The sequence below is a fragment of the Ahaetulla prasina genome, chromosome 3 (genome assembly GCF_028640845.1).
Source record: "Ahaetulla prasina isolate Xishuangbanna chromosome 3, ASM2864084v1, whole genome shotgun sequence".
NCBI lineage: Eukaryota > Metazoa > Chordata > Lepidosauria > Squamata > Colubridae > Ahaetulla > Ahaetulla prasina.
Window position 1 is genome coordinate 230144202 of NC_080541.1, and position 25417 is coordinate 230169618.

A 25417-nucleotide genomic window follows, 5' to 3' on the forward strand; every position below is an offset into this window, starting at 1 on the left:
CGGACCCAGAAATTAATTTCGGCTTGTAAAGGCCCCGCGGAGAGGAGAGGAGAGGAGCGTCTGAGAAACGCAGGGGTCACCCCTGGGGCTTAGGTCCAGCGTTAACTGGCAAGGGAATTTCAGCTTTTTAAAGAGTCTATGAAAAAACAATGGCCCCCCTCCAACAAAATGAAAATTAATAGCACTACTATCAGATTGCCTTTGAATAATTAGGATGTATTATTTTAGAATGTTATGGGGGAGGTTAGGAAATGAAGAGACTCGGATGAGGCTAATTGGGTTAGAAGGGAAAATCTTAGTCTATGTTTGGTTTATGTGTAATAGTACCTTGTGATTGACCCGGGAAGCCGGGGGAGGGGGGAAGGGAGGGGGAAGGGGTTTTGAGGGGGGGGGAAAAGGGGGAAAAATGTTTGTTTGTTTTCTAAAACTTTTTCAGTAAAAAAGAAAGAAAAAAAATGAATAGCACTAGCAACAGCCCTTGCTATATATGCACTTCTATACTGCTTCACCGTGCTTTCCAGCCCACTCTAAGCGGTTTACAGACTCAGCCTATGGCCCCCAACAATCTGGGTCCTCGTTTTATCAACCCTAGAAAGGTAGAAGGAGGAGTCAACCTTTAGGAAGAAGGAAGGAAGGAAGGAAGGAAGGAAGGAAGGAAGGAAGGAAGGAAGGAAGGAAGGAAGGAAGGAAGGAAGGAAGGAAGGAAGGTGGCAATAGCACTTAGACTTATATACCGCTTCACAGTGCTTTACAGCCCTCTCTAAGGATCTGGATTTTGATCAGGTGACTGAGGGGAGCCTGCAACAGTCGTAAGTGTGAAAAACGATCCCAAGTCACCTTTTTCAGTGCTGTTGTAACTTTGAGCAGGCACTAAACGAACTGTTGTAAATCAAGGACTACCTGTGCTCAACTGAGCCCAGCATTATGGTCTTTAGCTTACAGCCATCGTAATGCAGTAGACCTTGACTTACATCATTACATTACTACATCAAAAGGGAGTCCAGAATTTCAGTCGTTTAGTTGCAGCTCTCGTAAAACGAGGCCCCTTTCCATGCGATCCCGGCTCTCTGCATTGCAATCGTTATGCGGAGCACGGGCTGCCTGAGGGGCTGGGAGAGGCCCTGGGTTGCTGGAGGAATGGTCGTAAGTCAAGGAGCCTGCAGTGGGCTGTGAGCATCTCACATTCTTCTTGATCTGGCTGCAACAGAGAGTGAATAAATCCCTGCTTCGTTTTTTCCAGCAGGTCCTTTCGAACCTTCCAAAAGGGAGCCCGTTACCCTTCACTTTCTCTCTCTGTGGTTTACATGGATGCCTTTCTAGCCCCGCCCCCCCACTTTTGGACAGACCCACCCACCCACCTACCCAGCTGGGAGCGAGTTCAGGCGTGACTCACGCCTGGGAAAAGAGGTCCCAGTCAGAGGGGCTCAAGAGTTCAGGACCATTTCAGGCCTCCCGGGTCAAGAAACATGATGAATCCATGCAGGCGCTTTATGGGAATCACACGGATTTGCAATCGGCGTGGGCCAAGGAATGGCCAAGTCAGCAGCAACCTCTAAATTTGAATTTTAACAATTAAATCGCCAGCCCCAGCCCCAGCGAGAGGAGAATTAACTACCCGTGTTTCCCGAAAATAAGACCCGGTCTTATTTATTTTCTTTTGGCCCCCAAAATAAGCACTAGGGCTTATTTTTGGAGAAACACGATTTCAGGGTGATCAACCCGGCTGGGCACCCTGACCCCCGGAGCGCGCACAAGAGGCGGCAAGCACATGGGGACCGACAGCAGCTGCAGCCCATTGGTCCCTTGGTCGACGCACTCTGGGGCTGCCTAGAGAGGAAGGCAGGAGATCCCGATAGATGCGAAGCTGATAGACGTGAAGATGAGCCTCCCGTGGCTGCCTGCCGTCCGGCCCACCGCCGATCAGCTTTCCCGCGGCCCATGCGGCGTGTTCGGATTGCCTGCCTTCCTCCCGCACCTCTGTCTCTGTCTGCTGCCGGTAAGATGAGCCTCCTGCAGCCAGCCGCCACTCCGGCCCACCACCGCTCGGTTTTTCCACAGCACGTCCAGATCGCCTGCCTCCTCCCCCCTGCCTCTGCTTCCGCCTGCTGCTTGCGCAGGTACTCAGCTCACCTGTGCTGCAGGGGCTGTGGCTGCTGCCGGATACCGTCAGCCCATGTGTGTTCGCCCACCCTCCCTTCACTAGGGTTTATTTTTGGGGTAGGGCTTATGTTAAGTGTACATGTTAAAAAATCAGGCTGGGGCTTAATTTCGGGGTAGGTTGTATTTTTGGGGAAACAGGGTATTTTAATAACTGGATAGCTGGAGAATTACTTGGGAACATTTGAAACGTAGACAACGGACGGCAGAAAAAGAGCCAGGGGTCCCCCGAGTTTGAGTTTATTCTTTTCAAATTCTGGTCAGAGGATGGGCCTGCGCTTATCCCAGGCATGTTTAAACTCGGATAATAAGGAGCCGCTATCTCTGCTGGAAGTTGGCTCCAAGCTTCCCCTTTCCGTGAAGTCCTGTTTTGTAAGATCTGGGACGATCACAAGCCAGCGATCCAGATGTTTCCCTTATATGGTCAGGTATTAAGCACTCTTGACAAAATTAATGTCTGCTGTACGCTCATCTCATAACAGATGTTTCTGGTGCAGGTACAGGCAGTCCTCGATTTATGGCCGCAATTCAGCACAAAATTTCTGTGGTTCAGCGAGACATTTGTTAAGTGAGTTTTGCCCTGGTTCACGACTTTCCTCGCCACGTTTGTTAAGTGAATCATTGCAGTCGATGAGTCAATTTTTTTTTTTTTGTTTGTTTACATTTATACCCCGCCCTTCTCCGAAGACTCAGGGCGGCTTACAGTGTATAAGGCAATAGTCTCATTCTATTTGTATATTTTTACAAAGTCAACTTATTGCCCCCCCAACAATCTGGGTCCTCATTTTACCTACCTTATAAAGGGTGGAAGGCTGAGTCAACCTTGGGCCGGGCTCGAACCTGCAGTAATTGCAGGCTACTGTGTTCTTAATAACAGGCTTTTACCAGCGTGAGCTAAACCGGCCCAAATAACCTGGTTGTTGAGTGGATGTGGCTTCCCCTTGACTTTGCTTGGCCAAAGGTCATAAAAGGGGATTATGTGACCCCCAGGGCGGTGCAACCGTCGTAAATAGGAGTCGTTGGCCAAGTGTCTGAGTTTTGATCATGTGATCATCATGGGGATGCTGCAACGGTCATAAGTGTGAAAAATGGTCATAAGTCACATTTTCAGTGCTGTTGTAACTTTCAACAGTCACTAAAATGAACGGTTGTAAGTTGAGGACTACCTCCTTGATTTACAGCCATTTGTTCCAACTTATGACGGCACTGAAAAAAGTGACTTATGACCGGTTCTCACACGGAGGACGGCGGCCGCATCCGCTGTCACATGATCAAAATTCATGCACTTGACAACTGGCATGTACAGGCGGTCCTCGACTTACAACGGTTCATTTAGTGACCATTCAAAGTTACGACGGCACTGAAAAAAAGTGACTTGTGACCGTTTTTCACACTTACCTTTGCAGCATCCCCCAGGGTCAAAATTCAGAAACTTTCTTTGGCAACTGGTTCATATTTATGACGGTTACAGTGTCCGTGTGTGTGTGTGTGTGTACGTGTGTGGTGTGATCCCCTTTTGCGACCACCTGATAAGTTAAGACCGTGGGGAAGCCACATTCACTTAACAATTGTGGCAAGAAAGGACGTAAGATGTAACTTAACAAATGTCTCGCTTAGCAACAAAAATTTGGGCCCGTGGTCATGAGCCGAGGGCTACCTGTCGTTTCCCAAATGGCAACCAGAGGCCAAATGAGGTCACCTGTCTGCCTGCAAAGTTCTGCACAAGGATTGGGTGGGGAAGGAGGGAAGGTGGACTGAGGGAGAAGAAGAAAGGAAGGATTGTCCCTCCTCCGGGTCACCTGGCTACGTCCCTCAAGAACTATGGCAACTTGAGGGCCCGTGGACTTCAATTCCCAGAATTCCTGAGTCAGGCATGTGTAGTCATACCCCACTCCGTGTCAAGGGCCTCTGGTGGCTCAGACTGCTAAGACAGTCTGTTATTAACAGCAGCTGCCTGCAATTACTGCAGGTTCAAGCCCCACCAGGCCCAAGGTTGACTCAGCCTTCCATCCTTTATAAGGGAGGTAAAATGAGGACCCAGATTGTTGGGGGCAATAAAAGTTGACTTTGTATATAATATACAAATGGATGAAGACTATTGTTTAGCACAATGTAAGCCGCCCTGACTCTGCGGAGAAGGGCGGGATATAAATGCAAATAAAAAAAAAAGGATGCAGTTGTAGGGGTGCTGATCTATTAAGTATCCGGGGGTGGAGATAACCAACAATCTGAACTGGTCGCTCCGCATGTCATCCTTAGTGACGCATGCAAACCAGCGTCTGCATTTCCTGCATTGGATGAAAAGAGCACACTTTTGTCCTTCTCTCCTGGCCACTTTTTACAGAGGCACGATTGAGAGCGTATTATTATTATTATTATTATTATTATTATTATTATTATTATTATTATTATTATTATTATTATTATTATTATTATTATTATTATTATTATTATTTGCATTTATATCCCGCCCTTCTCCAAAGACTCAGGGCGGCTTACACTGTGTCAAGCAATAGTCTTCATCCATTTGTATATTATATACAAAGTCAACTTATTGCCCCCAACAATCTGGTTTTAAGCAACTGGATCCCTGTTTGGTTTGGTGGCGGCAGCAGCGCCACAGATAGAAAGTCCCTACAGAGAGTGGTGAGGACAGTGGAGAGGATTATAGGAAGCTCGCTTCCCATCATTCAGGATACTGCTTATAAGTGCTATGTGCTTAGAGCTCAAAGCCTTGTTAGAGACCCACACACCCACTTCACGGTCTGGGAGGAGGTTTCGAGATATTTCTAGCAGGACTACCAGATTCTGTAAGAGCTTTGTTCCCTAGGCCATCCGTCTGGGAAACTCGCAAGATTCATTTCTCTTGCCGTGTACATGTATACATCCAAACTAGACTGTGCTGTCTTTCTGTGTCATATAACATAGGTGGGTATATGCATAATTTTGTATTTATTTATTTATGTCATGTCTGTGTAGTGTATATTGAAAGTGGGAGCTGTATGCAATGAAATTTCATTTTAATGAATACCGATTACTGTACATTCAAAGTGACAGCAAAGTTATTGTTCTGTTCTGTTCTATTTTCTATTCCTTTCCATTCCCATTCCCAATTCCATTCCATTCTCTATTTTATTCCATTCCATTCTATTCTACGCTATGCTATGCTACGCTGGCTCAGGCATTCTGGGAGTTGGAAGTCCATAGGTCCCAAAGTCATGATGGGGGCCCACAACTGCTCTCAAGAGTGTTCGCTGAAGCCCTGGCAGTTTGCCAAGGACGACACCACTCCTGACAGAGGGCCGCGCAAGCAGGACAATGGAAGACCTTCCCGTGTCTGCTCCAATGTGCCACGGAGGTCAGGCCTGTTTCGGAGCAATGACCCAGGTGATGTCCTGTCCTGCTTGTCCTAGAGAAGTCTCCCAAGAAGTCAGTTGCAACCCCTTCCCCCAGGAGCTTCTGCAAGGGGTGGGGAGGCTGGGCAACGCACCCCACCCCGAGGTCACCCAGGCCTGGATCTCTGACAGGCCACAAGAGAGAGAGAGAGAGAGAGAGAGAGAGAGAGAGAGAGAGAGAGAGAGAGAGAGAGAGAGAGCGAGAGCTTGGGCCATCCATCAGCCCTCAGATGGAGATCAACAGCTCCTAGGTCTGGAGGTGGCTGATGAGGAAGAGTAAGAACAGCTGGGTCCCAAGCCATATGCGTGGATGTGCAGAAGGCAGTGGAGAGGAGAGCAGTGGAAATCTATAGGCCGGTCCTTGGGACGGAAGAGCCACTGCTGCTAGCGAAGCCCCGCCCTATCTCTGGGGGTAAAAGGCAGGGGGCGGAGATGAATAGACGTGGCAGACAACTGTTCATCTCCTGGCTGGACAGACTTCTTAGCCTGCGGTGAGAGAGAAACGCTCCTCATAAAGGAAGCATTGCTTCAACTACAGAGGGTTTGTCGTCTTTGGGGAGCTGGGTCAGAACAGCCAAGCTCACCTCTAGCTTCTTCTCCTTCTCCGTCAGCGCATCCTTCTGGGTCTGCGTGTATTCAATCAGCATGCGTGCCAGCTGGCGCCGGTCTTCGAGTTCTGCGGCTAGCCGCCCGTTGTATTCTGCCAGCAGCAAACAGGCCTCGTCCACCGTCTTCGACAGCCGCTCCGCTGCCTCTTTGTCTGCGCACAGAAGCGGTAAGCGTGTTACGGGGAGGCCACGCTAACCCCTTCCGCGTTGCTGACAAGCAGCGGCCGTCCTTCTCTAGACACCAACAACCACACAGTACAGGTAGTCCTCAACTTACGAGAGCCCAAAATTTAGGATGCTAAATGAGACACTGGTTCAGTGAGTTTTGCCCCGTTGCCCTAATTGGTGGTGGTGGTTGTTATTGTTTGCTGGAAATTGGCAAGAAAGCATGATAAATTGCAATTACATGATGGCAGAACAACACAACCAGTTGCGAATGGGAACCAGCTGCCAAGCGTCCCAATTGTGATCATGTGATCCTGGAGGGTGCGGGGTGTGTGTGTGTTTGCAACAGTTTTTGACAGTAAACATGAGTTTAGGCTGTGGCTTCTTCAAGGGCCATTGTAATTCCAAACTGTCAATAAACAAATGGTGGTTGAGGAATTATACCTGGGGTGGGGAATTTTTTTTTTTTTTAACATTTATATTCCGCCCTTCTCCAAAGACTCAGGGTGGCTTACATTGTGTAAGGCAATTATGGTCCTTTTATGACTTGAGCCAGGAATTCTGGGAGTTGAAGTCCACAAGAAATTTAATTAATAAATAAAACAAGTGTTAGAGGGGCCACGATTCTCTACCTCTGACTTTTCCCCTTCCCCTTCCCACTGAAACTCTTACACACCATCCAGAACAGGGGTCTCCAACCCTGGTCCCTTTAAGACTTGTGGACTTCAACTCCCAGAGTTCCTCAGCCAGCTTTGCTCTGGGAGTTGAAATCCACAAGTCTTAAAGGGACCAGGGTTGGAGACCCCTGACCCAGAACCCTTCCAAGTTTATTTAGGTTTCTCTCGGCTTGTTCTGTCTATGTCCCCCCGAGCCGGCCCTGCTGCCAGAAAGTGACTTGGACAGTGAGGGGGAAGGGCCGTCAGGACTTCCCTGGCTCAGCTCCAGGAGCCAGAAGCAGGCCAGGTGGAGGAGATAACGAGGCCTCCATCCCCTGACTCTTCCCCACCCCAGGCCACACCTGCAGACCCAGCTGACAGCAATCAGGCTTGGCTGGACCCTAGGTTTCGTAGGCAGGAGGAGGGAACAGAAGCAGGGGAGGGGCAGGCCTAGGAAGTGCTGAGTCATGGAGCCACACCTCACAGGATATAAAAGGCAGCGAGGAGCTGGTGTGTCTCTTTGTAACAGGCAAATCCACTGATTGACTAGAGCTGAAGGTTGTGACTCACCAGCGTCGTGGAAGATAACGAGGGCTCTTGGCAGACGCTGGCTCTTTTGCCGCCAGAGCTGATAGTGCCAGCTAATTAATCATTCAGACAGAGGCGGAGGAGGACGGAACACAGCCGACTGGCTCCGGCCTTCGGATCAGAGGCTCACCTGTGATTTTCTCCAGCAGGGACACATCCTGAACCTCCTGGGGAAGAGAAGCAATCTTCTGCCGCACTGTGGCATCGCCCGAGGCTGCGTTCTCCAAGTCTTGCAGGGCTTTGATCAAGTCCTCTGCCTGCCCAGGGGAGACAGAACAAGATGGCCACTGTGGCTTCCCCAGGGACACCCCAGCACTCTGCTTCTGGCCCCTCTCCCCCAAAGCTCTCCCCACCCGCAGGCCCTCCGAGTCAGGAGGAAGAAAGGGGCCCTGGACACAGGTGGTCCGCTGTTTGGCTGATGTCATCCAGAGTCCCCTAAGCTGCCCGAGCAGGTAACAGAGTAATAAAGATGGAAGGGACCTTGGAGGGTTTCTAGTCCAACACTTTGCTCAACCAGGGGTCTCCAAAATTTAAGACTTGTGGACTTTAATTGCCAGAATTCTGGGAGTCTTTTTCTTTCTTGTTCTCCTTCTTTCTCGCTTTTCTTCCTTCCCTTCCATCTGTCTATTTTCTTCCTTCCTTCCCTTTCTTTCCCCTACCTTCCTTCCTTCCTCTCTCTCTCTCTTTTGAATTTTGGGAGTTGAAGTCCACAAGTCTTAAAGCTGCCAAGTTTGGAGACCCCTGCCCTATACCATTCCAGAAAAATGGCCGTCTTGAAGACCCCCCCATTATGGACCACCCACAACTTCCGGAGGCAGGCTGTTCCCCTGGTTAACAGTTCTCCCTGTCAGGAAGGGGACAGCCCTCTCTCTCCCTGCATACTTACCTGCCCAGGTGACACTCAGCCAAGCTCCATCAGCTTGGAAGGGATGGCTAGGTCGACACTCGCTAAAACCTTCCTCTAAGGAACCAGGGTAGCAGCTCGGTTTAAAAATGCAACTTAGAGTTTCCTTGATTGCTTCTTTGGGACCGACTCAGCTCACAACCAAAATCGGGACCAGAATTTCCATGGCTCAACAAGGTGGCTCTTAAGTGAGTCATGCCAAGCTTGGTGGCTTTTTGCCATAATTGTTATTCATTTATTCCATCCCGACTATTATTTTTATAAATAACTCAAGGTGGCCAACATAATTAATATTCTTCCTTCCTCCTCCTCTACTCCCCACAACAACCCTGTGAGGTGGGCCGGGCTGGGCTGAGAGAGGGACCGGCCCAAAGTCACCCAGCTGGCTTTTGGGGCTATATCAGGACTAGAATTCACGGCCTCCTGGCTTTCTTTTTCATTAAGTGAATCACCAAAGTTGTTAAGTGAATCCTATGGTCATTAAGTGAGCCCAGCTTCCCCACTGGTTTGCTTGTCGGAAGCTGGCTGGGAAGGTCACAAAGGGTGACCCCGTGCAAACATCCTTAATACATGCCAGCGGCCTGAATTTGGATCGTGGGGTTATGGGAAGACGTTGCAATGGTTGGAAATGTAAGGACTGATCGTTAAGTCACTTTTTTACAGCACCACTGTAGCTCTAAAGAAGTGGTGCCGTGGCCTAGAGGTGGAGCTCTCGCCTCACAATCAGGAGGCTGTGAGTTCGATCCTAGGTAGAGGCAGATATTTCTCTCTCTGAGAATATATCTGCTGAATAGAAGTCTGCATTGGTGACAGGAAGGGCATCCGGCTCTCTGCTAGCTCCATTCAGTTGCCCCAATTCTACCCCGATGCAAGGGATCACAGGGTTTTTAGAAGAAGTTTGTAGCTCTAAACAAATGGTTTGTAAGTTGAGACTACTTGTAGACATGAAAGGCAAGGGGGAAACACCCCTCCCCCCCGCCATCCAGTGTTGTAATATTTAAACAAGGGCTACCAAGGATCGTGATGACCTGCTCAATTCCTGTCTCAAAAATTCTGAACATTCGACCCATTTGGCAAGCTCTGAGAGCGCCTCCGCCAGCCTGCTGTCCTGGAGCGCTGGTTCCTCTCCCAGAGTTCAAAGGCTGTGTTTCTACAGGGGGAAAGCCAGGACTTTTGGGGGTGGGGGTACCAGATGCGGGTCTTGAAAGTTCAAAGGAAGACCGGTGCTTTCCAGAGATCTTCTCCTTCCTTCGCGTGGTATTCCTTTGAAGCCCGACATCTGCAACTCCTCAGTGGAATACATGGAATTTAAGGCCACGGCTCCATCCCAGGAAGGCTAAGAGGCCCCTCCAAGAGGGAGCGGGATAAAGCTGCTTTTCTGCTGAATGGAAGGCTGCCTTTCAAGTCCTTTGCCCTCTGAAGAGAGACGGGCCACAAGACCCCCGGCGAGGGGAGGGGGGCCACGTTAAAGACTCTGCAAGGTGCTGCAGATTTGCCAGGGAATGCAGGGCAGGTAGCCAGGCAGCCAAGCAACCCGGAGATAACTGGGCTTATCTGGCCAGGTCTCGAAATTCCGGCCTCTGTTATTTTGGAGAAATTCCAGGGATGAGATTCCGCTGCTGCCCTCACTGCTCGCCCAGGTGGCAGCTGCCCACAATTGGCCTCCTGGAACCCATTTGGCCCTTGCGAAGCGGCCCCTCCCCGAAGGCCTGGAGGACCTCGCAGCAGGCGGTCCAGGTGCTCAGCAGAAGGGAAAGGAGAACCTGCTTCCCAGTATCCGCCTCACACCTTATGCTGGTTTATAATGGAGACCTACACTGGTCTGTCTCTAATCACCTCCCTTCTCTCTCCCTATCTCGCTATCAAGTCCCTCTCGCTCGCTCGCTCTGTGTCTCCTCTACCAATGTAGCTATGGATCTATTTCTATAGTGGTGGGATTCAAATTTTTTTACTATCGGTTCTGTGGGTGTGGCTGGGTGGGCGTGGCAGGGGAAGGTTACTGCAAAATCCCCATTCCCTCCCCACCCCACTAACCTGCTTTCCAGCTCCATTCTCCTATGCAAGGCAACAAAAGACGACCCAACCAATCAGCTGGGCCTCCGGAGGCAGAGAATAGATGGGGGCTGGGCCAGCCAGAGGTGGTATTTACGGTTCTCCGAACTACTCAAAATTTCCGCTACCAGTTCTCCAGAACTGGTCAGAACCTGCTGAAACCCACCTCTGCATTTCTATCTATCATCTTATCTAATCACATAGGAAAGATGGATGGCATAAAAAATCTTATCAAAAAATAAAACCTACCTCCTACCTCTCTATTTCTATCACTATTTCTCTCTCTCTCACACACACACATTCTATCATCTATCTATCTCTGATCTCTGTATCTATCTTTATCATCTATCTATCATCTATGTCTATCTTTATCATCTATCTATCATCTATCTCTATCTTTATCATCTCTACCGTTAATTTCCTACCTCTACTGACTGACTGACTATCTACCTGTTTCCCTGAAAATAAGACCCTGTCTTGTATTTTTTTTGAACCCTGAAATAAGCGCTTGGCCTTATTTTCGGGGAGGTCTTACTATTTTGGGGCGCGTGGAGCAAGATGGGGCTCCTTTTGCTGTCTTATCTGATTTCTAGCTCTGCGTTTAAATATTTTCATGGCGGGCTTATTTTCGAGCCTGACTGGGCTTATTATCAGGGGAGGTTTTATTTTCAGGGAAACAGGGTATCTATTTTATTTATCTATCTCCATTTAGCTTTAATTTACCATCTCTCTCTCTCTCTAAATACCTACCCTGTCTATGTAGAGTGTGGAGAGATGTCATGCAATAAGCCTTCAATGAAGGGCCAGGGGGCTTTGAGCAAATAAAACACTTTCTCCTCAGCCCACTGCCTTCCAGGGGTCTCCAGCCAACTCCTCTTGTTCCCCATCAGCCTCAAGGCCCAACCCTGGCTAAGAATGATGGGCACGGGAGTCCAACCACCCAGGGGGCAGGGGAAAGGAAGGAAAGGAAGGCGATCCATTTGTCCGTCCTGCCACGTGTGTTAAGGGCTCCCCCTTGTGGCTGCTTGTGGCTCTTTCTCCCAGAGGGGCTGCCCTCTGGCCAGCATACCAGAAGGGGCCCGGCGTTGGCGTCCTGTGGGGAGTAACTGCCAGGGTAGTCGTCGTCCTCCTCTTCCTGCATCTGCTGAAATGTCCTCTTCAGGGACTTCTTCTCCTCTGTAACTGAGAAGGGAAAGAGGAGGTTCGTCTTTGCAACATGAAAACAGGCATAGTGGAAAAGGAAGCAAGTCGACCTCCAACCGTTCCTTGCCCATGGGGCTGGGGGGCTTGCAAGGTAACCGATTACCCAGAACAATGCATACCCCATCCCAAAATAAGCTGTTTCTCTTCCTCTGGGATCCCTTCAACACCGCATTAAACACACACACACATACACACACACACACACACACGGGGGGTGGGGGAGCGAGAGAGAGCAAACCTGCAGCTGCAAAGGCTCCCCTTATAACCAAGCCTGGTACGGGTGTCCTGCCCGTTATACAAGCAGATTTCAGGCATATTCTGTGTCCCCACCCCCCAGATGAGCGGGTCTCCTTTTGCCCGGAGTTCACGTAAGGTGTAAAACCATAAACAGATCGATAAATGATAACTCTCCTCGCCATAGGAGATCAGAAAGCTCCCAGAGCTAAGAGTCCAGACCAGGTAAGATCAAAGAGAGGCCCCTGCCCAACCGCGTCAAACCAACCGCTGGGACTTCACCTCCCTGGTCAGAGCCACCTGCATAAGTGTGCACAGGACACGCAGCCGGTCAGGGGTGGGTGGTGGGAGAGACAAAGAGAGGAAGGAACGGCAGCCTTGAACTCCTCATTTCAGCTCAGGGTTCACCCGAGAGGGAAAGAACAGAAGGACCTCAACGTTCCTAATGCTCGAAACCCATTTTGCAATCCTGCTTGGCATAATTGGAAAATGGTGGGGAAAGGAAGGATTTACAGATGATTCCAACTTAGAACTGAGAAAAAATTTCCTAACAGAACAATTTACCAGTGGAACTGCTTGCCTCCAGAAGTTGTGGACGCTCCATCACTGGACGTTTTCAAGAAGAGACTGGACAACCATTTGTCTGAAATGGTATCTAGGGTCTCCTCCTTGAGCGGGGGGTTGGACTAGAAGACCTCCAAGGTCCCTTCCAACTCTGTTATTCCATTCCATTCCATTCCTGGCTGTAGCTACCTGTGATTCCTCCCCCCCCCAAAATGGGGGACACAACAGGTGCTGGCCATTCCAGTGAGCCTTCTGGTCATTATTCAAAGCCTCAGATTAGGCAGGATGCCACATCATCCTCCCCACCCACCCCCCAAATAAACCACCCAACCCTGCATGAGAACTTATATGCTTTTGGGCAGGTGTCAAGGTAGAGGCAGATGGCTGGCAGCTGTAGGAGAAGGGATGCCAGGAACCAGGCCTGGCAGAGAAGCCGCCGCAGCTGGCAGCACCGAGGGAAGACGAAGCACAAGCTGGCCAGGGAGCATCTGCTGCCACCTTCTACAAAAGGATTCGGTGTTCCTGGCTGCCTTCCACAGGCTCCGGAAGCAGGCAGCTTCGCCTTTCACCCAGCAAGCAGGCCATTCTCTCTCGAGCATCGCTGGAGGCACCGTGGAGGAGAAAACATCTGCAAAGGGTTCTTACACATCTCAGGTCCAAGCACGTGTCCTTCTGGACCAACCTGGTGTCCCATCCGCCGCCTCCCCCCCCAAAGTTCCCAGTCCTTGCTCGATTGCAAAGGGAATTCTAACCCAAGCAGACCCTCATGCCAGGTTGCTGTGCTGCTTTCGGATGGAGACTGGCTGAAGGTCAAATGACAGCCGAGAAGTGATATCCCCTGTCAAGTGTCCATCACTGATCTAGTCACATCCCCAAAACCGTGATTAGTTCTTTCTTATCTGCAAAGACGTCCTTTCCTGCCTGCGCTTGAAATGATATTGAGATGCACGAAAAATGTAGAATCCTAGGGCTGGAAGGGACCTTGGAGGCTGTCTAGTCCAACCCCCGGCCCAAGGCCCAAGGCAGGAAACCTTATACCATTCCGGACACAGGCTGTCCAGTCTTTTCTTTAAAAACCTCCCATCACTTCTGGTGGCAAGTTGTTCCACTGGTTAATCGTTCTCACCGTTAGGAATTTTCTCTCTAATTCCAGCTTGCTTCTTTCCTTGATGAGTTTCCATCCGTTGCTTCTTGTCTTGCCTTCTGGTGCTTTGGAGAACAGGTGGAGCCCCCCTCTTCTCTGTGACAGCCCCTGAAATATTGGAAGGCTGCTATCATGTCTCCCTTAGTCCTTCTGTTCATTAGTCTTAAGAAGTTAGGAACCATCTTACAGCCCTGGGAGTCTCTGATTTACCCAAGCAGACTCTCTCTGGCCTGCAGGGGAGGGGGGCACCTGGACCTACATGAGGTGGGTTGCACAGACAACAAAAGCAAGATTGGTTCCTGGGTCCCAACCAACCAGAGAGGGGGTTTGCCTAGAACGAGGCCTTCTCACAAGGGGCCAGCATCCCTCAGCACATCCTGGCCTAGGAGGCAACTGGACTCTTAACTCCTTTCACGTGAAAATTATTACAAGTTTCCCCATCCTTTTTTTCCATCTAAACTGGGCGGGAAACCCCTCTTGGGGCTTCTTTTAACCACTCAGGATTTAACCCTTGGAATGCCGGCTGATTTCTAGCTCCCTTCTTGGCCATGGCAGTGCTGCCTCTCGGGACCCAGAAAGCCATCCAAGATGTCATATGCAGGTAGCCCTCGCATCCAGGACATAAACTGTTTCAACTCCTACCCTCAAAAGGACGCTATAGAGCACTGCACACCAGAACAACTAGACACAAGAACAGTTTTTCCCCGAAGGCCATCACTCTGCTAAACAAATAATCCCCTCAACACTGTCAGACTATTTACTGAATCTGCACTACTATTAATCGTTTCATAGTTCCCATCACCAATCTCTTTCCATTTATGACTGTATGACTATAACTTGTTGCTGGCAATCCTTATGATTTATATTGATATATTGATCATCAGTTGTGTTGTAAATGTTGTACCTTGATGAACGTATCTTTTCTTTTATGTACACTGAGAGCATATGCACCAAGACAAATTCCTTGTGTGTCCAATCACACTTGGCCAATAAAAAATTCTATTCTATTCTATTCTATTTACAACGTTCACATTTAGTGAACAAAGTTGCAATGAAAAAAAAATGTGATTTAGGATTGTTTTTCACAGTTAGGAGCTTTGCAGCATCTCCAGGATCCTGGGATCAAAATTCAGAAGCTTGGCAGCTGGTTCATATTTATGACCGTTGCTGCATCTCAGGGTCACGTGACCCCCTTACTGTGACCTTCGGACAAGCAAAGTCAGTGAGGAAGCATAGGAACAACGGCGTCACTAAGTGAACTCCAGTGATTTACTTAAGAAACAAGGCAAAAGGAGTCATAAAACGGGGCAGAGCTCACTTAACAAATGTCTCACTTAGACCCTAAGAAACTATCGTGTATGTATCCAGATATGCAAGCGAAATGCTGGAGATGTGACTGTGATGACCCTACATATTTTCATATTTGGTGGACTTGTAAGAATATTAAGGCTTTTTGGATAAGAATTTGGTGGATTTTACAAAATGTTTTGAAAAAGAAGATAAAGTTCGCCAACTTCCTGACCTTCGAACCTTCCGCCGCAAGCTTAAGACACATCTATTTAGCTGCGCAGGACTGGACTAGAATTTTTAAATTTTTAAATGTTTACATTTTAAATCTGGTTTTAATGGGGTTTTATTATTTATATCTCTATTTTACTTACGGGACCGCCTGCTGTCACCGACCCGTGCGCTCTCACAGAGAGGGACTCCTCAGGGTGCCGTCGGCTAGGCAGTGCCGTCTGGCGACACCCAGGGGAAGGGCCTTCTCTGTGGGGGCTCCCACCCTCTGGAACGAACTCCCCCCAGGACTTCGTCAACTTCCGGACCTCCGAACCTTTCGTCGCGAGCTCAAAACACACCTATTTATTTGCGCGGGGCTGGGTTAGTTTTTAAATTTATTGGTTTTATAGGGTTTTTTAGTATTTATATTGTTTTTATCAATCTGGCTATTGAATAAGTTTTTTATGTCTGATTTTAAATTGTATTTATATGTCTGTTTTTAATTGCCTGTGAACCGCCCTGAGTCCCTAGGGAGATAGGGCGGTATATAAATTTGAACAAACAAATAAATAAATAAATAAATTTTAAATATTCGGCCTATGTAATAAGTTTTTTAAATTAATGTTTTACTCTGTATATATATATGTTTTTATATGGCTGTAAACCGCCCTGAGTCCCTAGGGAGATAGGGCGGTATAAAAGTGTGAATAATAAATAAATAAATAAGTTCCTGCCGCAATTTTTTCTGCTGGGAATTATCACGGACTGTACAGTAATTGAGACTAAACTGATTTTAAATCTAATAACAGCGGCAAGATTACTGATAGGGCAGTATTGGAAGAAAAAAGAAGTACCTACAATAGGAGAATGGATATTGAAAGTTGCCAATTTGACTGAGATGGCGAAAATATCAGCCTTTTTGAAAGACAATACGCAAGAAAGATACTTAAAGGAATGGAAAAAAAGGATTGACTATATTCAAAGTAGATATCAGACTAAGAGTTATCAGACTGCCTTTGAATGATTAGGATGCATTATTTTTGATTGCTTTGGGGGAGGTTAGGAATTGATGAGAATTTTAGGAGTATAACTGAGTTAGGAGGGAAAATTTTTTAGCGTATGTTTGTTTTATTTTTAACTATACCTTGTGTTTGTTCTGGGAAGTCGGGGAGGGGATTCTGAAGGAGGGGAGGGGCTAGGGGAGAGGGAACGGGGGAAAGTTTTGTAAAACTTTTTCAATTAAAAAACAAAAAAAACAACAACTACTGTCTCACTTGACAACAGAAATGTTGGGCTCCATCGTGGTCGTAAGCCGAGGACTACCTGTACTACAATCCAAAAGGAAACCGGGTTCCAGGTTTGGCACCACTGCACAGCACACTCAGCCGAGCGCCTTCAGGACTTGGGCTGCTTCCCTTGCACACTCAGCAATGCCACCAGAGAGACCCACGAATGCCGCGATGGCACCCCTGAGAGCCATCTCTCCAGGCATGTGAGCCGTCACCCATTGCTCTACCAGGTTCCGGCACGCCAACCACCTGATCTTCACGCGTGTGGGAGCGCTAGAAACCGGAAGAGAAGTCGCCCGGTGTGCATGCGGGTCTGGGAAGATGACTTTCCGGTTTCCAATGTGCGCACCGGCCACCTGGTCTTCCGGTTTCTGGCACGCATGAAGACTAACTGACCGGTGCGCATGCCAGAAACCGGAAGATCATAGTCCCGGCACACGCATGCGCTCTGGGCGGCTGCTCTTCCAGTTTCCGGTGCTCGCGCTCCTGTTTCGGCACTCAGTACCGAAAAGGTTCACCAACACTGCAGTAATGTGTTTGAAGTCTGCGGACCCCTGACCCTCTTTCCTGAAGGAGCCAGCCCTTCTTTCATGATACAACCCCAATTGAGACCACAATTCCCGCTGCTGTTGAGTGAGCTTTGCCCCATTTCACAGCCTTTCTTGACACCGTTGTTAAGTGAATCATTGTGGCTAAGTTAGCATCGTGGTTGTTAAGTGAATCTGGATTCCCCACGGACTTTGTTTGTCAGGAGGTCGCCAAGGAGGATCACGTGATCCCAGGATAATGCGACCGTCATAAATGTGAGTCAGTTGCCAAGCCTCTGGATCACATGATCACAGGGAGGTTGCAACGGTCATAATTGTGAAAAACGGTCATAAGTCACTCACGTACCAAACAAACGGAAGTGTGAAAAGTGTTGTTGCAGCTTCGAACGGTCACTAAACGAACTGTTCTCGGTCGAGGTCTACCTGCAATCTGGAAAATGACTTTGGGTTGAATTTATATTTACCGGCAAAGAAATAAAGAGAGACCAGTATAGATCTATTTCAAGCTATTTAGCTCTCGTCAGCTAGCCGGGTTCGAATCCCAGAAGGGGATGGCTAGCTGACGAGAGTTAAATAGCTTGAAATAGATCAATATACTAGTCTCCCTTTATTTCTTTGTCGGTAAATATAAATTCAACCCAAAAGTAGTTTGTCACGGAAGCAACTGCCTGCGAAGACCCCTGGATTGGGGCTGACTGGTCGCCCTGATAGACCGGTCCCACCAAAGGAAAAAACTCTGGACCTACCTTTGGGTTGGGGGCTATTGGAGTCCTCCATGGACAGTTTCAGCTGCTGTATGAACTCCCCGCCATACACGCTCCTCTCCTGCCAGATGTTCAGCAGCCGTTCCAAGGGCTTCTTGCATCCCTCGTCTGCCTCCCTGGAAAGTGGGGGGGAAAGGGCAAAGCTTAAAAAGCAGGAACAGGAAACGGGGATGCCAGTGGCAAAGGGTACCATAGAGTCCTAGGGCTGGAAGGGACCTTGGAGGTCTTGAAGCCCGAAACCCCCCCCCCTCACACCCATGGGTGTGGGTGCCTACTCTACTCATCTTCCACACTGACTGTCAACTCCGAAGCTGACCTGGCTGAGGCCATCTTGGAGGCTTCAGTGTTGCCACACTGGAGCTGAGGGAGAGGGAGGGAGGGAGGGAGGGAGGGGGGGAATAGAGATAGCTGGGGTTTTGTAGCCAAAACAAAATAATTTCCCCTGAGAACCAAGGACATTCCCATCTTGATTGGACTGTGGGACTAACTGTTTGGAGAAGGGGGGAAAACGATTACTTTTAATTAGGTGAAAACCGTGGGAACCTTTAGAGTCGGTTTTCACCAGCCTATGCCAATAGATCTCCAATAAAAGTATTCTTTGAGAAGTCTACCTGGCTCGGAGTTATGTTTGCTATGGGTGTATTACTTGGAACCAGGACACCCTTGTGAGGGGCACAATGGCTAGGAAGTCTCCACCAGCCAAGAGAAGTGGCCTTGGTACAGCTGCTTTTATTCATTTATTTAGCGTATGACAAATTCAACATATAGGTACTCCTCGGCTTTACGGCTATAATTGAGTCTCTTGCTAAGCGAGAAAAGTGAGTTTTGCCCCCATTTTAAGACTTTTCCCACCACTTTTGTTAAGTGAATCACCGCAGTTCTTAAATTAGTAACAGGTCTGTTAAGTGAACCTGGCTTCCCCATTGACTTTGCTTGTCAGGAGGTCACAAAAGGGGATCTTGTGAACCCGGGACACTGTGACCATCATAAATATGAGTCAGTTGCCAGGTGTAGAATAGAATAGAATAGAATTTTTTATTGGCCAAGTGTGATTGGACACACAAGGAATTTGTCTTGGTGCATATGCTCTCAGTGTACATAAAAGAAAAGATACGTTCATCAAGGTACAACATTTACAACACAATTGATGGTCAATATATCAATATAAATCATAAGGATTGCCAGCAACAAGTTATAGTCATACAGTCATAAGTGGAAAGAGATTGGTGATGGGAACGATGAGAAGATTAATAGTAGTGCAGATTCAGTAAATAGTCTGACAGTGTTGAGGGAATTATTTGTTTAGCAGAGTGATGGCCTTCGGGAAAAAACTGTTCTTGTGTCTAGTTGTTCTGGTGTGCAGTGCTCTATAGCGTCGTTTTGAGGGTAGGAGTTGAAACAGTTTATGTCCAGGATGCGAGGGATCTGCAAATATTTTCACGGCCCTCTTCTTGATTCGTGCAGTATACAGGTCCTCAATGGAAGGCAAGTTGGTAGCAATTATTTTTTCTGCAGTTCTAATTATCCTCTGAAGTCTGTGTTTTTCTTGTTGGGTTGCAGAACCGAACCAGACAGTTATAGAGGTGCAAATGACAGGCTCAATAATTCCTCTGTAGAATTGGATCAGCAACTCCTTGGGCAGTTTGAGCTTTCTGAGTTGGCGCAGAAAGAATATTCTTTGTTGTCCTTTTTTAATGATGTTTTTGATGTTTACTGTCCATTTGAGATCTTGCGATATGATAGAACCCAGAAATTTGAAGGTTTCTACTGTTGATACTGAACTGTCTGAAAATACTGTCAGAATTTTGAACAAGTGACGCCCATGTGATCATGCTGCAATGGTCGTTAAGTGTGAAAACTGGTTCTAAGTTACTTTCTTGAGTGCCATTGTAACTTCAAACAGTCACTAAATGGACATAAGTCGAAATGTAGTGCATTCCGCATATGTCCACCTGCTAGGATTGAGAGACCTCTGGCATTTTTGAAAGAATAAGTGCTTTCAAACCTGCAAGGCTCTCTAATCAGCTGGGAAAGAAATTAAATACAGGCAGCCCTCGACTTACTACAGCTTGTTGAATGACCGTTCAAAGTTACAATGGCACTGACAAAAGGGACTTAGGACCGTTTTTCACACTTACGACATCATCCCCATGGTCACGCAATCAAAATTCGGACGCTTGGCAACTGATTCCCATTTACGACCGTTGCTGTGTTGCGAGGCTCACGTGATCCCCTTTGGTGACCTTCGGACAAGCAAGGTCAACGGGCAAGCCGGATTCACTTAACGACCGTGTGACTCACTTAACAACTGAAGGGATTCGCTTAACAACCGTGGTGCTAACTTAACAGCTGCAGGGACTCGTGAAAAATACGGCAGGAAATGTCTATAAAATGGGGCTAAGCTCACTCAACAAATGTCTCGTTTAGGAGCAGCAATTTTGGCCTCCATTGTGGTCGTAAGTTGAGGACCCAAAAGCACGCAGCCCTCTTCCCCACCCCAGACTCTTCCCGATGCCTTGGGCAACGTCCATCCTCAGCCCAAGTGGCCTGCAATTCACACACATCTGGAGGGCGCCCGCTTGGGGAAGCGCCTTCCGGAACCTGCTTTTCCTAATCTTTTTTGCGCTCTACACAGCGTCCTTCTTGAAGGCGGAAGGCCTTCTCTAAATAATGTCACGCAGTCTTTAACTAGCTCGTAATATATTAGCTGCCAGGAAAGAACACGGAGCCGCTCGGTTTATAGCTTGCCCCACAGTGAGGGAACAGTCACCCAGTGACAGATGGAACGAGCCAAGCAGAAAGACAATCTGGAAAGGAGAGAGAGAGAGAGAGAAGGAGAGAAAAAGAAAAATATCTGATAAATCCCCAACACTTGGGATGCTGACCTCACTTAAAAGCCTGTTCAGATACAGCAGAGGCCTGCGGAATAACTAACAACTACACAAAACTGCCAACTGGGATCTGAAGGAGGCGTACGGATATTTTTAAAGGGGATTATTGACGCTGCCAACCGGCCGGCTGCTGTTCTGGATTCCCCAAACGTACCAAGCAGGAGGCAAATTTGCTGGGATCTGAAAATATCTGGCGGTGTGCGGAAAGGGGAAACGCCAGGAAATCGAAGCAAGGTTGTGCGAAGCAAGGCCTTTCGTGACGCCTGGCCATTGTGTGGGCATGAGAGGCTTTAGCAGCTGTGTGTCGATTTGCTGTCTTCCAGTGGAGTCTCAACTGTGTGTTTTTTTCCCCCTACTCTCTTGCAATTTGCACATGGATTTCTTTGCATCATAAAGAATGAAGCTATAAATACTCCGTGACATCATCTGAACAAGCAGCGGCCCACTGCGCTTTTCCCAGGAAAAGAATTTCAACTGGGATGCAGTCACTCACCATCTAAACTAGAACTCACCCTCTCCTGGTGATTGGCCCAAAGTCACTCAGCCGGCTTTCATGCCTAAGGCGGGACTAGAACCCCCGTATCTCCTAGCTTCTAGGCCAGCATCTTAACCACTTTGAAAATAATTGACTGAAGGAAGGAAAAGGACTTTAATTTAAAATGTAGAAAACAGAGAAAGATGGGAAACGCAGCAGCAGAAAAAGACCTAGTGGCACGTTAAGTTTGCCATTTGAATTTTTTAATTCTAATTTTTTTAAATTCCTGTTGCCTACTGGACAAGTGTTTATCCCAAGTACACACAAGTACAGTGGTACCTTGGGACTCGACTGCTTTGAAACTCACTCAATTTGGTGCTCAATGCATAATGCATTTTTGACGTGAAAATGTTGTGCTGGTGTTCACTGTTTATTTGGTACTCAACGCAAAAGTTAGAACTGCCTTGTGACTCACTCCATGATTCCTTATGGGAGAAATTTGATTGGTACTTGACATTTTTGGTACTCACTGTGCCTCCCGGAACCAATTAACGATGAGAACCGAGGTACCGGTGTATCCTTAAACTCAGTTACTGACGATTGACTCACTGTGACCTGTTGTCTGAAGTGGTACAGGGTCTCTCCTGCCTGAGCAGGAGGGTGGACTAGAAGACCTCCAAGGTTCCTTCCAACCCTGTTGGAATTCTGTTACCTGCGTTGGAAGAAGGTGGTTCCAAGCGTCCGCCGCTGTTTCTGGGAAGCCATCCTTTCTAACATGGCTGCTGAACTTCCCCTCCCATTTTGCTCTAGTCAGGTGCATCTTGTGAGACCCTGTGCGGAGAGCACACACACACACACACACACACACACACACACACACACAAAAACACCAAAACCTGCCATCTTACAATGTCATTGCTGTCTGACAGAAGGTGGCAAATTCCAGGAGGAACAGAGCAAGACCACCTATACACACACACACACACTGAGCAAGCCCTTCCCATCTCTACTACAGCAGGGACAAAAGGGCATTTCAGAGGAAGATCAAATTGGTATCCCTTCTGGACACATAGTCCAAGTTTTATGGAAAACACCACAGGACACAAATGTCCTTGGAGATTCTCCATCATCCAGGTCCTGGTTGTCCCAAAGGTGCTTTTTTCAGGAGGCAAGTGGACTTTCTTTTTCTTTCAAAACGTTTCGCTTCTCATCCAAGAATCTTTTTCCGCTCTGACTGGATGGTGGGGATGTCTTCAACCGTGAAGAGACACAGGACAGAAAACATCCTGCAGCCAAGAAGGCTCCACATCCATTTGCAATCTTCAGGTGACCCAGAAGACACAGGTAAACCTCCAAGTGGCCTCAACGACTCTCGAAAAGGATGCAAATGACCAGCTGTCTGCAAGGAACATAAACCCTTCCCTTCCCCACCATCCAGTCAGAGCTGAAGAAGATTCTGGGATGAGAAGGAAAACCTCTTCAAAGAAAAAGTTGCCTCTTGAAAAAAAAACACACACAGAACAGACAAGGAAGGAAGGAAGGAAGGAAGGAAGGAAGGAAGGAAGGAAGGAAGGAAGGAAGGAAGGAAGGAAGGCAGGCAGGCGTTGTACCTACCTGGCCACGTGTGAAAAAGCATCCACGAGCACCGATTCGAATTCCTTCGTAAACTCGGGTCCCTTCTTTTTACTGTTCTGGATGACATCGTTCGCCAAGTATAGGAAAGTCAGTTTCCTACTTGATTTGGCTGGCAAAGGAAAGAAAAAAGAAATATTTAGACAAAGTGGCATTGGAACCACCTCTCAGATTTTCATATTTGCATGTATTTGGAAGCTGGGCTACACACACACACACACACACACACACAAAGGCGTATTGATCTCCTGCCTGGAATCTGATAAAGGAAACGGCCTAGAATCCATCCATATTGAGGGGAGAGAAAAAGAATCTCATAAAGGGACTGCCTGGTGGCTTTGATTTAAACAAGGTCTCTGAAGGGAATGGCAAATCTGTATGCGAATATGACCATTACAGAGAGTCAAGAACGTCGTACGACCTCCTTTAAAACAGCAAAGTTTAAAGGCAAAAGGAAATGAAAAAAAAGCCAACCTGATGTCATAACAGTATTTATTTATTTATGATATTTATACGCTGCCCAAATCTGTAAGCACGAATGTTTAAAACCACAATTATGAGAACGGCGGGTTGTCCTTCAGTTTGCAATCCTTCATTTCCTGACCTTTCAAAGTTACAACAGCAGTGGGGGGGGGGGGAAGTGATTTACAAACACTCCTCACACGTACAACCACTGCGGCCATCCCCAGGGTCACATCATCAGAATTCAGGCGTTTGCTTGGCAAGGCTGCGGTGTCACAGGATCCCCATTTGCAACCCTGTCAGCAAAGCCAGATTCGCTTCATGACAATATGATTCACTTAACAACTCGCTTAAAAACCCCTCTAACATCTCTGAGGACCATCTGTAATGAACCCGGGGCCCCTGGAATACGAGGGATTTTGTTTTGTTTCTGAAGCCAAGCAGGATAGGAACCGAGGGGGGGAGGGGAAGGGCATCTTAGTGGGTGGGGGCTGCCACAAAGAAGGCCTGTCACCCAGTCTGTGCCCATACATTTTTCCTTGGAGGGTGGGGGAATGCCTGTTAACTGACCGTGTCTCCATAGCCTAACCCAGTGGTGGGATTCAAATAATTTAACAACCGGTTCTTTGCCCTAATGATTTCTTCCAACAACCAGTTCACCAAACTGCTCAGAACAGGGATCTCCAACCTTGGCAACTTTAAGCCTGGAGGACTTCAACTCTCAGAATTCCCCAGCCAGCTTTGCTTTGCCAAGGTTGGAGACTCCTGGCTCAGAAAGTTAACAAACAGTTCTCCCAAAGTGGTACAAACTGGCTGAATCCCACCACTGGCCTAACCCAGTGTTTCTCAAATTTAAGCATCTTTAAGAGGTTTGGAATTTAACTCCCAGAATTCCCCAGCCAGCGTTGCTGGCTGATGCCAAATCCTTGTGTTTGGCCGGCTGTATCAACAGAGAGAGAGAATCAAGATTACAAGAAGTGATACTACCATTTTTTAATACTTTGGTAAGACCATCCTTGGAATATTTGCATCCAGTTTTGGTCGCCACAATAAATGATGTTAAGACTCTGGAAAGAGTGCAGAGAAGAGCAACAAAGAGGACGAGGGGACTGGAGGCTAAAAAGGAGGAAGGATTCGGATATGTCTCTTGTCATAGCAGTCTTCCACTGTTTGAGGGGCTGCAACAGAAATGAGGGGGGGCAACGTATTCTCCAAAGCACCTGAAGGCAAGAGAAGAAGCAATGGGTGGAAGCTAAGCAAGGAGAGAAACAGTCTGGAACTAAGGAGAAATTTCCTGACAGTGAGAACAATTAACCAGTGGAATACTTTGCCACTGTTGTTGTGGCTGCTCCACCACTGGAGGCTTTTAGGAAAAGACATTTGTCCAGAATGGCAGAGGGCAGTGAAGGTTAACTTTTGTTGGTGCCAAGTGCCCAAAGCGCAAGCAAAGTGCATGCCCGGACTCCCAAAATGCAATGCGATGATAGCACCCCCACGCACATGCACCCCACCCCCGCACATGTGTGCCCGTCCCCATGCATACGCCCTCCTCGTGCAGTCCCCCGTGCATTCCCCCTGGGCCCTCCACTCATGCGCCCCCCCCCCCAGCATCCTGTTTTGGCTTCCAGGTTGGTGCAGGAGGCCTTCCAGGCCCAAAACAGGATGCGGGGCGGGGGGGGGGTGCGCACGCAAACCCCCAAAATGCAATGCAAGCGCCCCCTGCACATGTGCCACACACCCCACAAATGCGCAGCAGAGACCCCAAGACCAGCTGGCCAGCAGGAGCCACGTACACACGCGTGGTAGAGCCGGCATGCCAGGCGACATGGTTCCATGTGCCACTTCAGGCACGCCAGCCATAGGTTCGCCATCACGGGCAGAGGGTCTGTTGTTCAAGCAGGCGGTTGGACTAGAAGACCTCCAAGGTGCCTTCCAACTCTGCTATTCTAACATTACCACTGAGGGGTCCTAACCCCAAAAATCGCCATGGAATTTCTAGAAGCTTAGCAGGCTGACAAATCAGCCATCAACAGACACACAGACATTAACAACGTCTACAGACGATGCAAGAGGCCACCAACCAGCCCAAAAGAGGAGAAAAAGGCACCATCCACCTCCCCACCCATCAGCAATCGGTACTCAGATCACCATACATGAACTCCAAAGTCAACTTCAGACCAACAGTC

At 48.1% G+C, this 25417-nt stretch overlaps 1 protein-coding gene across 2 annotated transcripts in view; it reads right to left on the bottom strand.

Moving 5' to 3' along the window:
- RPRD1B (regulation of nuclear pre-mRNA domain containing 1B) overlaps nucleotides 1-25417 on the bottom strand; it is a 53226-nt gene that overhangs the window by 4599 nt on the left and 23210 nt on the right. The window contains exons 2-7 of one of the 2 annotated variants that reach the window (XM_058177181.1): nucleotides 22752-22881; nucleotides 17754-17887; nucleotides 13653-13778; nucleotides 11595-11707; nucleotides 7700-7826; nucleotides 6137-6312 (exon numbers count right to left, since the gene is read on the bottom strand). In XM_058177181.1, coding sequence (XP_058033164.1) covers nucleotides 6137-6312; nucleotides 7700-7826; nucleotides 11595-11707; nucleotides 13653-13778; nucleotides 17754-17887; nucleotides 22752-22881 — 806 coding nt within the window. The remainder of the gene's footprint in view (nucleotides 1-6136; nucleotides 6313-7699; nucleotides 7827-11594; nucleotides 11708-13652; nucleotides 13779-17753; nucleotides 17888-22751; nucleotides 22882-25417) is intronic. The other variant, XM_058177183.1, reaches the window with a different exon arrangement.